The sequence below is a fragment of the Coenobita brevimanus genome, chromosome 103 (assembly GCF_032717465.1).
Source record: "Coenobita brevimanus isolate Jiangsu-jjx chromosome 103, ASM3271746v2, whole genome shotgun sequence".
In the NCBI taxonomy this organism is placed as follows: domain Eukaryota; kingdom Metazoa; phylum Arthropoda; class Malacostraca; order Decapoda; family Coenobitidae; genus Coenobita; species Coenobita brevimanus.
Window position 1 is genome coordinate 30461974 of NC_137056.1, and position 20239 is coordinate 30482212.

Here is a 20239-nt window from a genome sequence, read left to right on the forward strand (position 1 = left end):
GTCATCACTCAATGTAGAGACACCTGGAGAGAGAGAGGGGGGGGGGTGCAGGAGACAACACTACACTAAGTGAGTGGATGATATATGCCCCCCATGTACTGCAATCGTCATTTAATATTGGCTGTGTTAATGAAGGATACATCTGTGTTTAATTCATCAACAGAGCATGGTCGCAAATGTGTAGTGTCGCTGAGTGGCGTGGAGGTGCTTCAGCGGTTCATCCAGACCTGCCCAGCTGACCGCAAGTTTGATAGCAGCCTTGCCAGTGCCACTAATGTCTTCCTCAAGTGTGTGAGTCGGGGAGAGTTGCCTGTTGCATCAGTTAGGGGGGCTTTCACCTTCCACCTCCCTCTTCATCAAAGGGAGGCAACTGCAGGTGGGTTAAACTTTTTGAGTTTAGGCCTCACTTTTTCAGATCACTTGAAAGTAATATAAAACTCTGGTGGAAACAGGATTTCAGTCAGAGATAATACCATTAGCATGCATGGGGTATGGACACTGTTGGATTTATGTGTGTACTTGAGTGAATATTTATGTCCATGCCTGCTAGAGATCATGCATACTTTTGTGGTTGCATGGAATTTTATATTTAGAATGAATGGACTGGTGTGAAAGATAAAGGAAGGTGTATATAGGCAGTATTTCATTATATGGTCCAAATTTCCGTCACTTAACTATCACTTGCCAGACAAGAAAATAACAAAGAATGGTTAGCCCTTTGGCTACAGCAGTGTGTTTTTCTAACCATTGTTACTGGTGCAGTAGATTTGGAAAAATAAGGTGTTTTCATGAGCTGTTTTTATCCACTTATGCATAATAAAAAATAAAAAAAATTGAATTCCCATATAACCAAATTATGGCTCCTGGTGGTTTAGTGAGTAAACAAAGCACTCCAGGTGGATTGAGCCTTTGCAGGTTTATATCCAGGGGGTGGTTGGGGTTTATTGCTCATGTAATGCCACTCAGAGATGAGTGAGGCTGGTCACTCTCATCTTAAATATCAGAACCAACTTGCCTAGCCCTGGGCTTCTATGCTCCTCATGGGGTGGCATAGGATTGGATGATGGATGGATAGATGGATTTAGTCACACAAACTTCAATATTTCCACTAACGTTTGAAACAAACTGGAGGTCTGTAGGTGGTCCAAGACCGGAGGGAGAGCGAGTTGAAGATGTGTTTTGTGGAGTCAGCAAACACAGGTCACCTAGGCAGGCGTGAGACAGCATTGCAAGTGGCCACACTCTGTGTGCAGTACGAATTTTGGGAGGTGACTTTCAGGCTATATAACACTAAAATGCAAGGTTTTCACTAATTCTTAATTATAAGGACACTTGTTGCAGTATATTGTGGTATGAATGTAACCTACTGTACAAGAGCAAAATCACAAGTGCCACACTTAGGGCTAAACATGCTACATGACCGTAATAGTAATTGAGGTGACAGCACATTTTCCTAATGATATTTACATTTTCTCACTAAATATAATATCATTATCACTTATTACCACGAAGTCACTTACAAGGTATTGATGTAACATAATTATGCAGAGTTGCCATGCGTGGGGGAAAATGTTGCACTCAACCACCAGAAATACAGTCAAGTCTTGGTATATACATGTTTGCTCTGCGATAAATTGACAGAAAGGTGAACTAAAAGTTACACCAAGTTTCACAAAAGTGATGGCAAAATTTGCTCATACGATAATTGTGATGGCTGCTTATGCCACTCCTGTGCAGCCACGGTGACATACACAAACCAACAGTCAGACATTTGACACAAGATGGCCTCTTAGTGTCTACATGCACAGAAGCCCCATCTTAGTCGTCTGCGCATGATGCATCCTTCGACCACCCCTTTTGAAGACCTGATCTCACTCACCCTCTCGCCCACGTGTTCTGCACTGTGAACATCTCCCTTGCATTCCCTGTGTTACCTAACTGTCTAGCTTTTGCAAGGCCATCAAAACACCACTGTCATTGAATAACAGTGCAAATGGACAACGAACAGTGCAGTGTGGAGTAATAATTGGAGAAGTAACTGTTTGTGTGTGAAATACTGGAACTTGTGGCTTGGAAATCATGTCATGTGCTACTCCCAGTGGAAAACATGTTGCTACTGATGCTGCTGAGGGCAAGCCTAAAAGGGTAAGGTGTAGCCTTTCTTATGATGTGAAATTGGATAATGTTAAGTGACATAAGGATGGGCAGGGAGCAAGCAGGATTGCTGAGACCCTAAAGCTGCCCCAGTCCATAGTCTCTGCTGTTATTAAATAATCTCAGTCAGGAGTGATCACCCAGGCCGTATAGCTGTCCTCCAGCCTAAGGGGGGGGAGGGGGGATTGGTGATGACTTGGACGAACCTGGGACATACCTCAGGTGGGTGGCAGAGGTGTTTTTTTAGGATTGTAGGTTTTATGATCCATAGCCTCCTACCAATCTTTATTGAGCCCATGTTGTAGTGGCCTCAGTATACAGTAAATCATTGTGTATTGGGTTTTCAGTTGATATAACCCTGTCATATACCGAGTTTTGATTGCAGTCACTTATTTATATATTATTCTACTACTTACTACGATTTTTGTACGTGCAAGGTAATTTTTTTTTTCTTTTGCTTCTGTATGCACTTATCCCCAGGCTTCTAATATACTATAGCAGTAGCCATGTGTGTGTGTATTTACCTATTTGTATTTACCTATTTGTAGTATACAGGAATTGAGCAATGCTCGTGTTGTCCTGTCTCCATATCCACATTTATCAAGTCTACCTTTACACACATGAATGTTTTTCTCATGCACCACCTCTATGTCTAAGTCGTTTCAAATATTTAAGAATATACCTAATTGTGATATACACGGAATGTACTATGCTCGTGGGTTTCCGTCGCTGTTCCTCAATAAGTCGAATTTAACTTTAAACTCGTTTAAGTTTTTAGACTGGACGATCTCTTTGTCCAGGCTATTCCATAAGTCTATACTTCTGTAAGGAAAGCTATATTTCTTGATATCCTTCAAGCAGCTTGACTTTTTCAATTTCATTCCATGTCCTCTTGTTGCTCTCTTATCCCATACAAACAGATCTTCTTTGTCAATTTTATCTACACACACCATGGTCCTGAACACTGCAATCATGTCTCCCCTCTTTCTCCTTTCCTCTAACGAAGGCAAATCCAGTTTTTCCAGCCTCTCTCTGTATGACAGGTCTGTCAGACTGGGGACCATCTTGGTTGCTGTTCTTTGTATTCTCTCAATCTTGTTTATATCTTTCTTTTTGTGTGGGCACCACACTACCGCTGCATATTCTAACCTCGGGCGGATCATGGCCACTATCAATTTTTTCATCATTTCCTCATCCATATAATGAAATGCTACTCTTATGTTAGTCAAGAGCTTATAAGTCTCTCCAACTATCTTGTTAATGTGCTTTTCTGGTGACAAACTATCTTGGACCAGCACTCCCAAATCTTTCTCTTCTCTCCTTTTTGTGATTAATTCATTACCCAAAAAATAATTCAGTGATGGTCTCCTGGTACTTTTACCCATTTCCAATATTTTACATTTCTTTACATTAAATTTCATTTCCCACGTCCGGCTCCAACTGTGTATCCTATCCAAATCCTCCTGCAGTATTTTACAATCCTCCTCAACCTCTATCTTCCTCAAGATCTTTACATCATCAGCAAACAGACTCGCATAACTGTTCACTCCATCTACCATATCATTTACGTAAATCAGGAACATTACTGGCGCCAACACTGAACCTTGAGGGACTCCACTTGTTACTTCCCTCCATCCAGACATCTTTTCCTTTATTACTGTCCTCATTTGTCTGTCTCTCAAAAAGTCTCTCATCCATTCCAGAAGTTTCCCCTTTAGTCCTCCTATATATTCTAGTTTCCACATTAGTCTCTTATGAGGTACCTTGTCAAAGGCCTTCTCTAAGTCTAAGTACACACAATCCACCCAACCATCTCTCTCCTGTACCACATCAATCGCTCTTGAGTAAAAGCTCAACAAGTTTGAAACACATGACCTTCCACTTCTGAATCCAAACTGACATTCAGCCAAAATATTCATCTCTTCCAGATATCTTATCCATCTGTCTTTCAGGATTCTCTCACACAATTTTGCGACCATGCTGGTTAGAGACACTGGTCTATAATTCAGGGGTTCTTCCCTGTTTCCTCCCTTGTAAATTGGTACCACATTTGCCCTCTTCCATTCTTTTTGGCACTTTCCCCTCTTCCAGTGAGCATACAATTAAGCCGTGAATTTTATCCGCCAGTTGTTCTCTGCATTCCTTCAGTACCCAATTAGAAATTCCATCAGGTCCTGGGGCTTTCCTTACATCTTGAGTTTCCAGTAATTTATACACTTCCTGCACCTCCACTTTTATATCTTTCATCACCGGAACATTTCTAATCACTCCCTCCCCTTCCACAAGCTCCTTTTCTTTAGTGAAAACTGACTGGAAACGTTTGTTCATTATTTCTGCTTGCATTGCCGCATCCTTAAAGACCTCTCCATCTACTTTCAGCTTGGTGATTCCTTCCTTTGTTTCAGTTTGCCATTAACAAATCTATAAAACAGTTTGGGTTCATCCTTGCATTTGTCAATTATACCTTTTTCAAAATTCCTTTCTTCTTCCCTACGTATTCTTGTGTATTCGTTTCTTGTTCTTTTATATTCTTCCTTTGTTCTGTCATTACCTCTCTTTCTCCAATTGTTCCACGCCTTATCTCTCTCTTTTTTGGCTATCATACACCTTCTATTAAACCACTCCTTTTTCCTGTTTTCTTTCCCTCTTACTCTTGGTACAAATTTTTCCACTCCCAAATTATAGAGGTCTAGAAAGATATCCCACTTCCTCTGTATCTCTCTTGTTTCTCTGAATTTTCTCCAATCCGCATTTTCAAAAAGTTTCTCAATCCTGTAAAATTTGCTTTGCCAAAGTTGTATCTTCCCTGTCTATGAAGCTCGTCTCTTGGCTCGACGTTTCCTATTAACATCTGGAACTCAATGACCACGTGATCACTTTTTCCCAAAGGACAGAGATATTCCAATGATTCTATTACATCGGGTTCTTTGGTGAACAGTAAATCTAACCTTGCTGGTGTGTCCTCACCTCGAAACCGTGTCTCTTCTTTGACCCACTGCTTCATCACATTATTCATTATTATATTTAATAACATAGTACCCCACGAATCCTCGCCGCCTCCCGAGTACCATTCCTCCCAGTTCACCTCTTTACAATTAAAGTCACCCACCAAAATTATATTATTGCTTTTCTCAATTATTTTTTGCAAGTAGCTAGCCATATCTGACAACATCTCATGGTATTCGTCATCCTTCCATGCTCTCGTCTTTGGGGGAACATACACTACCGCCATATCTCTCTTAACATTCTCTCCAGTTTCTAATTTCATATATATCACTTCAGCCCTGCCTTCTCCCATTTCCACAGTATCTACATTTATGTTGTTCTTCACTGCTATCATCACTCCTCCTCCCTTTTTTTCTTTCCTGTCTTTTCTCCACAGTTTGTATTTACCATCTCCCAAATGAACATCAATATCTTCTCTTAATTTGGTCTCTACAAGGCATTTTATGACATCAGGTTCATGTTCTCTCAAGAAATCATTAATTTCGATCCTTGTCGATATGAAACCATCAACATTAGTATATATCACCTTCAAATTATTTTTGACATTATTAATACCCTCTTCTCTCCTACTCTCTGTCCGTACCACTTCTTCAACTTCTGATCTTTCACAACCATCCCCCTAGTTTCCTTCACTTCTATTTCCTTAAATACCATTTCCTTACTTTCATATCCAATACTCTCCAAAAAAAAAAAGTATTACGTTCTTCCTCTGTCCTCTTATCATTTTTTTCCTTTACTTCTTCCTTTAATGATTTTAAAACTTCTCTTTCTTCTTCATTCAGATCTTTTCTTATTATAATATTTTCCATCCCCGCCTCTTTGCTTAATTTCCAGGTCACTTTAAGTATCTCATTTATTACACTTTCTGATGTAAACTTGACTCTCATTGGTCTTGTTTCCCCTTTCTTATAAGGCCCTATCCTCCTTACTTCCTCAATTTCTTTTACCCACTTGTCTCCTTCGGGGTCAATCTTGCCTAATATTCCTCTCACCATGTTCGTGTCTTTCTCGAGTCTTGCGAACCTAACCTTTTCTTCCTCTTCCCTGTTTCCAAATACTACCACACATCTGTTCCTTTCTACAGTTTCTCTCACTATTTTCTCTTTTTTTCTTCAGTATTTTCACTACATTTTCTTCCATTTCTTTCTTGTTCATTTCCCTTTCTTCCTGGATGATCTCTCTTAAGCTGACCACTTCTTTCTGTTCTTCTTCTACGTGTGCCCACTTTGCCTTGTGTTCTTCTAGTACATTACTCACCTTCTCCGTTTTATTAGTACTCTCTTCAAGTTTCCTCCTCAGTTCAACATTCTCCCTCTTCAAATTCTTAATCTCTTCATTGGCTGTTTCGTTGGACTGGATTAGACTCTGTATGGTGGTTTCCGTATTTCCTGGCATATCCTTTATCACTAGATTCTCTACTTTTTTTTCGAGTTCACTAATCCTCATAATTAATGTTTTCACCAGGTCCATGACATTAGTATTAGCATCAAATCCTTGAAATTCCATTCCCTCATTGTTTACATTTTCGGCCATCTTTAACGTACCGGTAAAGTACCTAAACAGCTGTTACCGAATAAGCCACAAACATTCATGTATACTATTGCCAACAAATCTTTACATTTTTGGTAGTCTACCAACTTTCATTATTTTAAATTTAAAGAAAGACCCCAGGAGACAGGACAGACAAAATTCCTGAAACTACTCAAGGTTAGGAGCGATGCCTGGGACGACCTCTCTCTCCGGCTGCTCGTGTGTGTGTGTGTGTGTGTGTGTGTATTTTGGGCAGCCAAAACTACACATTCAAATCGCACTAAAACTGGCACAGAAATTGCAAAAAATTTGCTGATTTGAAAAAACATGGTCCCATCATGATTGAAAAACTTTTACTCTATATCATGAGTGATCACATTTTGACCAAAAAACGCCGCTCGTAGCGCCTGGCATAGGATCTCCGTAGAATTTTTTGCCTTCAGGTACATCTAAAGTATTTCGGACTTGCATTCGGACAACTTGGGTTCCATTCCCAAAGCTGCAAATAACAGGATCAGTTGGTTAGCTGCAAAAAATCCAAGTGACAACGTTACACTAGAACAGCACATAAACGCAAGAGCCCTCCGCAGGAGCATGTGCGGGGGGCCCGAAGGGCCCACGAGCACTTATATAAAACTATAACAGTCCATAATAACTTCATAGTGTGTATCACTTTCATTTTCAATTGTGTGTAGTGCGCTGCGGTGTCGCTCACCGTTGTCTTCATACTCACCGTTACACCAGTTTCTTTTTCTTACATAGTAAATGAGAATATTTACATGTTTGCAATCTTTTCTAGCAATTTTTTTTTTTTTTATGCAAGAAAGAAGGAACCAAAGGCTTGGAGCCCACAAAACAGTTCCTTTCAAGAAAAAACAAAAACAATACAAAAGAGAGCCAAATTCAAGATCCGTTCATTTCGAGATGCCTGGACACACTGCATTTGAAAGACTGGGGACCATAGGAAGTAGGAAATACAGAGGGAGATAGTTCCAGAGTTGACCTGTTGCATAAATGAAGGACTGGGAGTAACGGTTAACTCTTGCATTAGAGAGTTGGACAGAAAAGGGATGAGAGTTTATTGCTAGACAGGTGCTACGCAACCGTCATAGAGGTGGAGGGATGCAAGCAGTCATTTCAGAGGAGCAGTGACCATGGAAGCAGCGATGGAAAAGAGATAAAGAGGCAACAGTGCGGCGAAGAGACACAGGTTGAAGGGAGCCAATAAGAGGAGGAGAGTTAATGAGACGAAAAGACTTTGATTCCACCCTATTAGGAAGAGCTGTGTGTGGGGAGGCTACCCACACATGAGAGTTGTACTCCACACAGGGGCAAATAAATCCCATGGATAATGTCAACAACTGTGCAGGGGTAAAGAAGGTACGGAGTCAGCTTAGCAAACCTAATATCTTGGAAGCAGATTTTACCAGAGATGTAATGTGATCTTTCCAAGATAAATCCCGAGTGAATGAAGCCCCAAGCATGTTCAAGGATGATGCAGGATTGAGCTGGATATATATTAAACATTAGTGGGTACTCCTGTCTAAGATTTTGTCAAGTTGATAGGTGTAAAAACTGAGTATTTGATGCATTAAAAACAACAAGATTATTTTTACCCCAGTCAGAGATATGAGCCAGGTCATACATTAGGAGTGCCATAGCCTCATCCCTTGTTTGTTGAAGTAACTGCTGGGATGAACATTGTGGGAACTAAATGGAAAGGTGAAGGGTGGAATCATCAGCATACGAGTGCATAGGGTTAGATGTAAAGCTTAGAAGACCATTGATGAATAAAAGGAAGAGAGTTGGTGATAGGACAGAGTCCTGAGAAACACAGCTGTTGATAGGTCTAGGAGAAGGATGATGGCCGTCTACAACAGCGGCCATAGAACGACCAGAAAGGAAGCTGTGGATGAAGGCACAGATAGAAGGATAGAAACTGTAAGAGGGCAGATTGGAAATTAAAGATTAATGCCAGACTCGATCAAAATCCTTTGAGATGTCAAGTGCAATTGCAAAGCTTTCGCTGAAGTTCCGAAAGGGGGATGACCAGGAGTCTGAAGGTAGTTGAGAAGGTTGCCAGTGGAGTGTCCCTGAAGAAACCCATACTGATGATCAGAAAGAATGTTGTGATAGGAAAGATGCTTTAAAGTTTTTCTGTTATGAATAGACTCAAAAACTTTTGAGACACAGGATGTTAAAACAGTTGGATTTTTTTTTTTTTTTTTTATGCGAGGAAGAAGGAACCAAAAGCCATGAGCCCGCAGTAACAGTTCCCTCCAAGAGAAAAACAAAATACAATAGAGAGCCAAATTCAAGATCCGATCATTTTGAGATGGCTGGACACACTACGTTTGAAAGACTGGAGATCATAGGCAGCAGGAAATACAGACAGAGGGAGACAGTTCCAGAGCTGACCTGTTGCATAAATGAAAGACTGGGAGTAACGGTTAACTCTTGCATTAGAGAGTTGGACAGAAAAGGGATGAGAGTTTGCTGCCAGACGGGTGCTATGCGCCCGTCGTAGAGGTGGAGGAATGCAAGCAGACAGTTCAGAGGAGCAGTGACCATTAAAGTAGCGATAGAAAAGAGATAAAGATGCAACAGTGCGGCGAAGAGACAGAGGTTGAAGGGAGTCAGTAAGAGGAGGAGAGTTAATGAGACGAAAAGCCTTTGACTCCACCCTATTGAGAAGAGCTGTATGTGGGGAGCCTCCCCACACATGAGAGTTGTACTCCACACAGGGGCGGATAAAACCCCTGTATAGAGTCAACAATTGTGCAGGAGTAAAGAAAGAGCGGAGTCGGCTTAGCACACCCAATCTCTTGGAAGCAGATTTTACAAGAGATGTAATATGATCTTTCCAAGATAAGTCCCGAGTAAATGAAACCCCAAGCATGTTCAAGGATGATGCAGGATTAAGCTGAATATTATTAAACATTAGTGGGTATACCTGTGGAAGATTTTGTCGGGTTGATAGGTGTAAGAACTGAGTCTTAGATGCATTAAAGACAACCATATTATTTTTACCCCAGTCAGAGATATGAGCCAAGTCAGACATTAGGTGTGCCATAGCCTCATCCCTTGTTTCTTGAAGTAACTGTTGAGATGGGCGTTGCGGGAACCGAATGGAAAGGTGAAGGGTGGAGTCATCAGCGTATGAGTGGATAGGGTTAGATGTACAGCTTAGAAGATCATTGATGAATAAAAGGAAGAGAGTTGGTGATAGGACAGAGCCCTGAGGAACACCACTGTTGATAGATCTAGGAGAAGAACGATGGCCGTCTACAACAGCGGCTATAGAACGACCAGAAAGGAAGCTAGCGATGAAGGCACAGATAGAAGGATAGAAACCGTAGGAGGGCAGCTTGGAAATTAAAGATTTATGCCAGACTCGATCGAAAGCCTTTGAGATGTCAAGTGCAATGGCAAAGCTTTCGCCAAAGTCCCGAAAGGAGGATGACCAGGAGTCTGAAAGGTAGGTGAGAAGATCGCCAGTGGAGCGTCCCTGACGGAACCCATACTGACGATCGGAAGGAAGGTTGTGATAGGAAAGATGCCTTAAAATTTTTCTATTAAGAATTGACTCGAAAACTTTTGAAATACAGAACGTTAAAGCAATTGGACGATAGTTAGAGGGTTGGGAGTGGTCACCCTTCTTTGGGACTGGCTGAATGAGAGCAAACTTCCAGCAAGAAGGAAAGGTACAAGTTGAAAGACAAAGGCGAAATAGTTTGCCTGGGCAGGGTGTAAGCACAGAAGCACAGCTCTTGAGGACAGCAGGAGGGACTCCATCAGGCCCATATGCGTTGTTAATATTGAGGCCAGTGATGGCAGAAAATACATCAGCTGACGAAATTTTAATGTCAGCCATGAGGAAGTCAGAGGGGGGAAGTGATGGAGGAACAGCACCAGAATCGTCTAAGGTGGAATTGGAGGAGAAAGTCTGAGTGAAGAGATCTGCTTTATCAGTAGAAGAAATAGCTACAGAGCCATCAGAGTAGAAAAGAGGAGGGAAGGATGATGAGGTAAAGTTGTTAGAAAGGTTATTGGCAAGGTGCCAGAAGGAGCGGGAAGAATTCGAGTTGGAGAGTTGAGAGCATTGAGTACGGATGAAATTATTTTTAGCAGAGCGAAGAACAGACTTCACACAATTCCTGGCAGAAACATAAAAAAGATATGATTCAGGGGTGGGTTGGCTCCGGTACCTTTTATAGGCCCTCTCCTTGTTTCAGGCAGCATTAGAACAATCGTGAGTAAACCAAGGCTTTCTTGCATTAGTCATAGGATATGAGAAAGGAATGTATGCTTCCATGCCCGAGAGCATAACCTCTGTAATGCGTAGGGCACATTCAGATGGCTCCCGGCCATGGAAGCAATAATCATTCCTGGGAAAATCAAAGAAGTATTGCTTGAGGGCCTCCATATCTGCAGCTCCAAAGTGCCACAGTCTCCGTTTCTTTGGAGGAGGGTCCACAGGATGTACCGGAGCAATAGGACAGGTTAAGGTAATAAGGTTGTGATCGGAGGAGTCCAACGGTAAGAAAAGATTAACAGTGTAAGCAGAAAGAGCCCAACAGAGAGAAAAGATTAACAGTGTAAGCAGAAGGATTAGTTGTAAGGAAGAGGTCAAGTATGTTGGAGCTCTCTCCAAGGCAGTCAGGGATACAGGTAGGGTGCTGTACAAGCTGCTGTAGGTCATTAAGGATAGAAAAGGTGTAGGATTGTTCACCAGGTGGATTAGTGAAAGGAGACGAGACCCGAAGGTGGTGGTGAACATTGAAATCTCCTAGAATGGAGATTTCAGAGAAAGGAGAAATGGATAGAATGTGTTTCATTGTAAAAGTAAGATAGTCGAAGAATTTTTGATAGTCAGTAGAAGCAGGGGATAAGTAAAGAGCGCAGATATATATAGTCAGAGAATGACAGGAGAGCCGAAGCCAGAGAGTAGAGAATTCAGAAGAATCATGTTCAGCAGCACAAGAGCAAGATAAGTTGTTGCGGACATATACACAACAGCCACATTTGGCTTTGAAATAAGTATAGAGGTAGTAGGAGGATACAGAAAAGGGTTTGCTGTCAGTTGCCTCAGACAGCTGAGTCTTGGTTAAAAAGAGAAGGTGAGATTTAGAGGAGGAGAAGTGATGTTCAACAGAGAGAAAGTTAGAAGAAAGGTCGTGAATGTTGCAGAAATGAAGAAGTGAGTCAGACACTGGTTCTTTGCAGCTCATAGAGTCATCACCAGGAGAGGGGCAGATGGTGGGGGCATTTATGTTCCCCTCCTCCCTGGGGACTCCGAGGCAAGATCTAAGTGCGCCATTTTCCCTTTTTTTAATTTTGAAAAGGAAGTGTAGTATGTACTATGCATATAGTTTGGTGTTGACAGTTAGAGAATCTTGTATTAGAGAGCATGCTGGCCTACTCTCTGTGTACTTGAAACACTGAAATTGTTCAACAAAGGGGGATGGTCAGGAACTAGTCCTGAGGGCTAATGAAACAGGAGCTCCGGCCGTCCCTGTCATCAGCTTTCCACCCACCTTGGGAGTACAGCCCTGCTCAGCTGGTGCTGCAGTCTGCTCCTCATATATATATATATATATATATCTGTTGCCAGACACCTTAATCCCGTACATAGTGGCCACAAACAAATCGCCTCCACATTGCCCTTTCCCCCGCAATTTCACTGCCCTGTCCCAACTCACACCCCCCTCTCTCATATACCTCTCCACTCCATCCCTTCATCTCATCCTCTGCTTCCCCCTCCCTCTCCCCCCCTCCACCTCACTCACATACACTCTCCTCATCAGTCACTCACCCACCATCCTCTCCACATGGCCAAACCACCTCAGTGTGTTCCTCCTAATTCTTCCTATTACATCCACATCCACACCAAAACACTCCTTTATATCCTCATTTGTTAGCCTGTCATTCCATGTGACTCCACAGGCTCCTCCTAAATAACTCACTTCCACAGCTCTCACTCCTGACGTGTGTCCTTCCAACAGCGTCCTAGCTTCACTTCCATACGTTAGAGTTGGTATTACAATACTGTCATGTAGTAACTTTTTCAATTCCATGCTCACTTCCCTGTTTCTTATCACTGCTTTCAAGGAACCAGCAACCTTTCTTCCTTGTTGTACCCTTTCAAGCACTTCACCCTCCAAACTTCCATCCTTACTCATCACACTCCCCAAGTACATAAATGTATTCACATTTTCCATTTTCTCACCATCTAACCTCACTGTACATTCACTGACTTCACTTCTCTCAAAGACCATCACTTTACTCTTCCCTACATAAACCTTTATATTCTGTTTCGTACACACTCTCCCAAACTCATCCACCAAGCCTTGCAGCTCCCCTTCGTCTTCACTCAACAACTCAGTATCATCTGCAAACAACAGTACAGGGAGTTTCCAGACTTTGCCCTTTCTCATAGAGCCACTCCAACATCCACTGCCCTACCTTGTATCTCTTTTATAACCCCATCAGAGTACAGACTGAACAACCATGGAGACACGACACATCCCTGTTTCAACCCAACCTTCAAAGAGAAAAATTCACTTAGTTCACCATCCACACGCACTGTGGCCTTAGCACCATCATACATACTCCTCACAGCTTTCATCAACTTCCCATCTACTCCATATATTCTTAATACTTTCCACAATCCTTGTCTATCCACCCTGTCATATGCTTTCTCCAAATCCATGAAGGCCGTATACAACTTCTTTCCCTTCTCTAGAAAGTTATCCACTAAAGATCTAAGAATAAATATCTGATCTACACAACCTCTTCCCTTCCTAAAGCCTCCCTGTTCTTCTCGAACTAATTCCTCTGTTATTTCCTTAACTCTGTTGATAACTATCCTGCCATACACTTTTCCTAGTACACTAAGAAGACAAATGCCCCTATGACTACCACACACTTCTTTTTCCCCTTTTTCTATGTACAAGGGAATAATTATACCTGACTTCCAATCCTCCAGGACTCTACCTTCCTCCCAGGCCAATCTGCACCTTTTCCACATCTATTCTACTACTATCTGTCCCCCATGCTTCAGCATTTCACCACACACTCCATCAATTCCTGAGGCTTTCCCCAATATGACTTTCTTCATTGCTTCCACAACTTCCGTCCTACTGATTTCTTCCTGTCTTCTCACCTCCCTCCTTCTCCCAGCAATTCCCCAGCCATTTATACTAGCATTACTTCCATTCTCTATGTTCAACAAATCCTTAAAGTGTTTTCTCCATTTGCTCACTTTTTCTCCCTTCTCCACTAATAATCTACCATTTTTATCTTTCACTCCCCTACTAACTTCACTGCCACCCTGTCTTACTCTTTTCACCTTTTTCCAGAAAAATTTCTTTCAGTCCCTCCACTTTACACTCAAATTCCTTTCAAATTCCTCATCCACTCTCTTCTTACTCTCTCTTACTAATCTTTTCACCTCTCTCTTCTTTTCTACATGTAACTCTCTGTTCTGCCTCTCAATTTCTTCCATGCCCCTATTTCTCATCCATTCATTGTATGCTTTCTTCTCTTGTGCCACAGCCTGTCTTACCTCTTCATTCCACCATATTGTTTGTTGCACCCTCTTCCATCTTCTCTTCACCCTTCACACCACATCACATGCTACGCATATTTCTTCTGTGAATGTCATGCACACACCTTCCACGTCCCCCATCTGCTCCAATTCATATTTACCCAATTGTTCCTCCACTTCTCTCTTATATTCTGCCTTTTTCTCATCCTCTTGTAACCTTTCCACTCTCCTTGCAACTACTCCTTCCTCCCATCCTTCTCTTCTATTTCTCCATCTTACTTGGATCTTGATTCTGGCCACCACCAAGTAGTGGTCAGAAAGTCCACTTCCCCAACCTCTATAAGCTCTTGCATCCATTACACATCTTTACATCTTTTCATCCACACACACATAATCAGTCATTGCCTTCCATTCATTCAGTTCACCATCCACCCTTCTCATCACTTGCCATGTATACCTGTGGATTATTCTGTGCCTGAAGAGGGTATTGGCTATCACCAACCCCCTCTCGGCACAAATGTCCACTAATGCACTGCCCTTCTCTTCTATCTCAGCAGGCACACACCCACTCTCCAACTATTCCATCTACCTTCACATTCCCCACTTTACCATTCATATCACCAATCAAAAACACTCTCACATTCCTTCCAAACTTTTCCATGCACACTTCCACATTTGTCCAAAACTCTTCTCTCACTCTGCTTGCACGATCTTGCGTTGGCGCATATACGCACACAATCGCCCACATTTGTATTCCAACTTTCAATCTTACCCACACAATCCTTGAGTCAACTGATCCATACTCTCTTATGTTCTTCTTCCATCTTTTACTCACAACAATACACACTCCTTCTTTTGCCTTCTCATTCTCACCTACTTCTGCACATATACCCCATCCATACTCCCATTCTCTCACACTCTCTCCTCTTCATTTTGTTTCATTTACTCCACATACATCCACTTTCGCACCCTCAGGCACCTGGACAATCTCTCTCTCTTTCACTTCATCATTCGCACCCCTTACATTCCACGTCTCGATCCATACCATGTCCTTTGTCCGGTCCTTGGTTGTCATCTTTTGGTCAGTCCTTGTCCGAGGCTTCTTGTTCATCTTTTTAGTTAGCTGTTTTCCGGGGAGGGGCACTAACCCTCTGCCAACCCTTTTAGTTGCCTCGTACGACAAGCAGAGATACTCGGGGAGTATTCTTGAAAAAAAAACCCTACTCCCAGGGGTAGGGTTTTTTTCAAGAATATATATATGCTGTGTATATATATATATATATATATATATATATATATATATATATATATATATTCAACAATATAGAGAGAGAGAGAGAGAGGTTTTCTGAGGAATATATATATATATATATATATATATATATATATACTGTATAATTCAAGAATATAGAGAGAGAGAGAGAGAGAGAGAGGTATTCAGAGGAATATATATATATATATATATATAGAGAGAGAGAGAGAGAGAGAGAGAGAGAGAGAGAGAGAGGCATTCAGAGGCATGTAAGGCACAGAATCACTTTCTCATACTATGACCGACCTTACACTTGGCACACATACTGTACATAGCTATAACATTCGTCCGCTTGTTTTCCTTCCCATTTTCATGTTTTCTCACGAAATATTTGAGATTATTATCATTTATTTTTTCCTTTATGGAAAGAAGAAAGAACCAAAGGCCAGCAGCCCACAAATTGTTCCTTCCAAGAAAAAAAACAAGAACAAGATATCAGAGAGCCAAAATTAAGGTATGTTCATTTCGAGATGCCTGGACACACTGCGTTTGAAAGCCTGGAGATCATAGGCAGTAGGAAGTACAGACAGAGGGAGACAGTTCCAGAGTTGACCTGTCGCATAGATGAAGGACTGAGAGTAACATTTAACTCTTGCATTAGAGAGTAGGTGGTGGTGACCATCATCCACTTACTTGATGTAGTGCTGCCTACTTCTTCCTTAGCCTTTATCATTCTTTTTTTGTGCCTGCCCTCCTCTCTTCCTATTTCTCCCATCTTTCCTTTCACTTCTTATTGCTCTTCTTTCCTTTACAGGTGGCTTTACATTGAGTGACAAGCCAAATAGTTTCCTGTAAGCCAAGAAACCATCTACAGTTCTGGGTGGTAACCATATAACCAAACCATATGTGCTCCCTACGTGTCAACAAGTGGGTTGGGTTAGTGTCCCTCCCCATAAAACAAATAACTCAAAGTCAAATGGCCACCCTTTATGGGATTATGGTGTCGGGCAGTAGATAGATAGATAGATTAGAGAGTTGGACGGAAAAGGTATGAGAGCACAGGCATACCCCGGTTTAATGGTGTTCTGTAATTGGTTAGGTAAAACCTCATCGTTAGGAAGATTATCATATATCAGGGTACCTTTAACATGTAAAGTTATGTGGAGCATTTACCAGCCTTTGGTTTCCCCCCAAACCAAGCCCAAAACCCACCCAAATGAGCCCCAAAACAAGTTTAAAGCCAATCTAAGTGGCCAGACAGCTGTCAAGGAAGGTAACTTAAGCCTAAGACATGTAAATAACTCAATAAAACCAAAAATAAAATATCTATCTATCTATTGCCAGACGCCTCAATCCCGTTTGGGGTGGCCACAAACAAATCGCCTCCAAGTCGCCCTGTCCCCTGCCATTTCACTGCCCTGCTCCCAACGTCACACCCCCTCTCTCATATACCTCTCCACCCCATCCCTCCATCTCATCCTCGGCCTCCCCCTCCCTCTTCCCCCCTCCACCTCACTCACATACACTCTCTTCATCAGTCTTTCACCCTCCATCCTCTCCACATGGCCAAACCACCTCAGTGTGTTCCTCATAACGCTTCCTATCACATCCACATCCACACCACAAAATTGTCAAATATAAGTCTTGAAAAAATCAGGCTTAGTAATCTGTACCCCAAAATGACAAAGTTCACCCCACTATGGCTAAAATACATAATCTAAGTCTAAAAACAGTTTATAAATCAACCTAAACACACAATTTTAGACTAAAATATCATCAAAATTGGTAAAATAATCAAAACCCATCGTTAAACTGGGGTTTGGCAATTGTTAGGCGGGGTATGGTGATATTTCTACCGCCATCGTTAAGCCGGGGTATTGCATCCAGGGGTATCGTATATCAAGGTACAGTACCCTCGCGTCCAGCACAGTAATATTGTCATGTATGGGTCACGTGTTGGACCAAAAACGTGTTGGACTAACAATAGAGCTTATGGGGAAAAATGAATTATGTCAGCAACCCTCGGAAAAGTCACCCTAAATACCTACCATATACCAATACATATGTTGGTACTATTGTAATTATAATAAATGGTACTGTGCTATGAATGATAACTAACCTTTTAGGATAGTGTTGGTGGGCTTGCTGGGAATGGAAGGTGGTATCCAAGGCTGTAGTAAGTCCTACAGGGTCCCCGGAGGATGGCTGCTGGCGTCACTAGCGGGTAATGGCTGTTGCTCCTCCTCAACCTCCCTCATAAATCCTTCGAAATCACACTCAGAATCACTATCTTCGTCCACAGCCATGGAAGGTCCTGCTTCTGCCTGTCCTAGCACTGTAATCCACGGCAAAGTGCATGCTTCTCACACTGTTGCCAGAGCCCCATCTCGTGACTGTGGAAAGTGATCGCTGTCGCTGACTCGATAGAGAATAAGGAGAAGCAACTTTGTTTATAAACTGGTACGCACGCCGATGAGAAGGGTTTCAAAACGATTGATATTTATTCTAAAATATTAATATGTATTCAGTGTTAGGCTAAATGTTCAATGCTGTAGTACGATACATTCTCTGTCGAGTCACCTGGGTTTTGGTCACACTGTTTTGCCCGTATCCTCGGCAGGAATCCATCCAGATGAATTCCAAATGCCCGTGGTATTGTCGGCAATTTTACCACGTTACCGTTCCGATTTACCATCATATCCTCGGCAAACCTGGTATGAAGTGCCGTGTGATAGGCTTTGGCTGCCAGGATCTTGTCTTAGTTTTTTATTATGATCACGTTGGCTTCATTCATGTCGTAGGCCTTGGCAATGTCAACTTTCCTCTCCCCTTTCTTCTTCCTCTCGATGCTTTCTAGCTTGGTGGCCTGAGGGAGGTGCCGACACTTCTTGGGGTTCTCAGAAGGCTTCCTAGGCATCGTGAGCAGGGTAAAATGCAGTAACAAGGGCAGAAAATGCAGCAAGAAAAAAGCACCTTCCAATGCAATTATGCGACTGAGTGGCGTTGTGGCGGGAGAAATTTAAACAAAACATCACCTGACACCAGAAGCGTTTTTAATTGGGCGGCATCACGATCACGTCACGATAGCAGGCGGGGAAGGCTACTTGATCAGAAGTTTTCATTGGCTATCATCATCATGGGAATGTCCAGTATGACCGTGTTGGACCGGGGGTGATCGTGCTAGAGTGAACTCTACGGATTTCGCCCACTTCTCGGAGCTCTGTGCATGTTATGCTAACACACTCGTGTTGCAGGAATTAAATCGTATTAAATAATACTACTGTAATTAATTGCTCCCGTCCGATCAGCGAAGTTAAGCAACGTTGGGTCTGGTTAGTACTTGGATGGGTGACCCCCTGGGAACACCAGATGCTGTTGGCATCCCTACGTGTCAAGTGGGGTTGGTGGAGGATTAGTGCCCCTCCCTGTAAAACAATTAACTCTAAGCCCTTGGCCACCCCGTTTGGGATACATGGCGTCAGGCAATGAATGAATGAATGAAATTGCTCTCCGTGCTGGACCCGAATCGTGCTGGACTAACGCGTGTTGGACGCGAGGGTACTGTATTACTGTATGTTGCTAGACGGGTGCTACGTGCCCGCCATAGGGGTGGAGGGATGCAAGCAGAGAGTTCAGAGGAACAGTGACCATTGAAGTAGTGATAGAATCAAGATAAAGATGCAACAGTGCAGCAAAGAGACATTGGTTGGAGTCAGTAAGAGGAGGAGAATTAAGATGAAAAACCTTTAATCCTCTTTGTTGAGAAGAGTTGTATGTGTGGAGCCTCCCCACACATAAGAGTTGTACTCAACACAGGGGTGAATAAAACCCATGTATAAAGTCATCAACTGTGCAGGGGTAAAGAAGGCATGGAGTCAACTTGGCACACCCAATCTGTTGGAAGCAAATTTTACAAGAGAGGTAATATGTTCTTTGCAGGATAAATCTTGAGAGAATGAAATCCCAAGTATGTTTAAAGATGATGCAGGATTGAGCTGAATATTGTTAAAAATTAGAGGATACTCCTGCGGAAGATTTTGTTGTGTTGATATATGTACGAACTGAGTTTTTGATGCATTAAAAACAAGATTCTTTTTACCCCAATCAGAGATATGGGCCAAGTCAGACATTAGATGTGCCATAGCTTCATTCCTTGTTTGTTAAAGTAACTTCTGATATGGACACTGCGAAAAACGAATGGACTGATGGAGGGTGGAATCATCAGTGTATGAGTGGATATGGTTAGATGTTCAGCCTAGAAGGTCATTGATAAATAAAAGGAAGAGAGTTAGTGATAGGACAGAGCCCTGAGGAACACCACTGTTGATAGATCTAGAAGAACGTTGGCCATCTACAACAGCAGCTATAGAACGACAAGAAAGGAAGGTATAGATGGAGGCACAAATAGAAGGATAATAACCGTAAGAGGACAGTTTGGAAATTGAAGATTTATTCCAGACCCGATCAAAGCCTTTGAGATGTCAAGTGCAATGACAAAGCTTTTGCCAAAGTCGCAAAAGGAGGATTACCAGGCGTCTGAAAGGCAGGTGAGAATATCGCCAGTGGAACATCCCTGGCAGAACCCATACTGACAATCAGGAAGAAAGTTGTGATAGGAAAGGTGCTTTAAAAATTTTTTGTTAAGAATAGACTCAGAAACTTCTGAAACAGGATGTTAAAGCCATTAGATGAGAGTTAGAGGGATGGGATTGGTCACCCTTCTTTGGGACAGGCTGAATGAAAACAAG

The 20239-nt window shown here is 42.2% G+C and overlaps 1 protein-coding gene across 1 annotated transcript in view; it reads left to right on the top strand.

Moving 5' to 3' along the window:
* LOC145415663 (cytosolic carboxypeptidase 1-like) overlaps positions 1–20239 on the top strand; it is a 340545-nt gene that overhangs the window by 129155 nt on the left and 191151 nt on the right. The window contains exons 8-9 of the mRNA XM_080284878.1: positions 164–380; positions 9088–9094. Coding sequence (XP_080141004.1) covers positions 164–380; positions 9088–9094 — 224 coding nt within the window. The remainder of the gene's footprint in view (positions 1–163; positions 381–9087; positions 9095–20239) is intronic.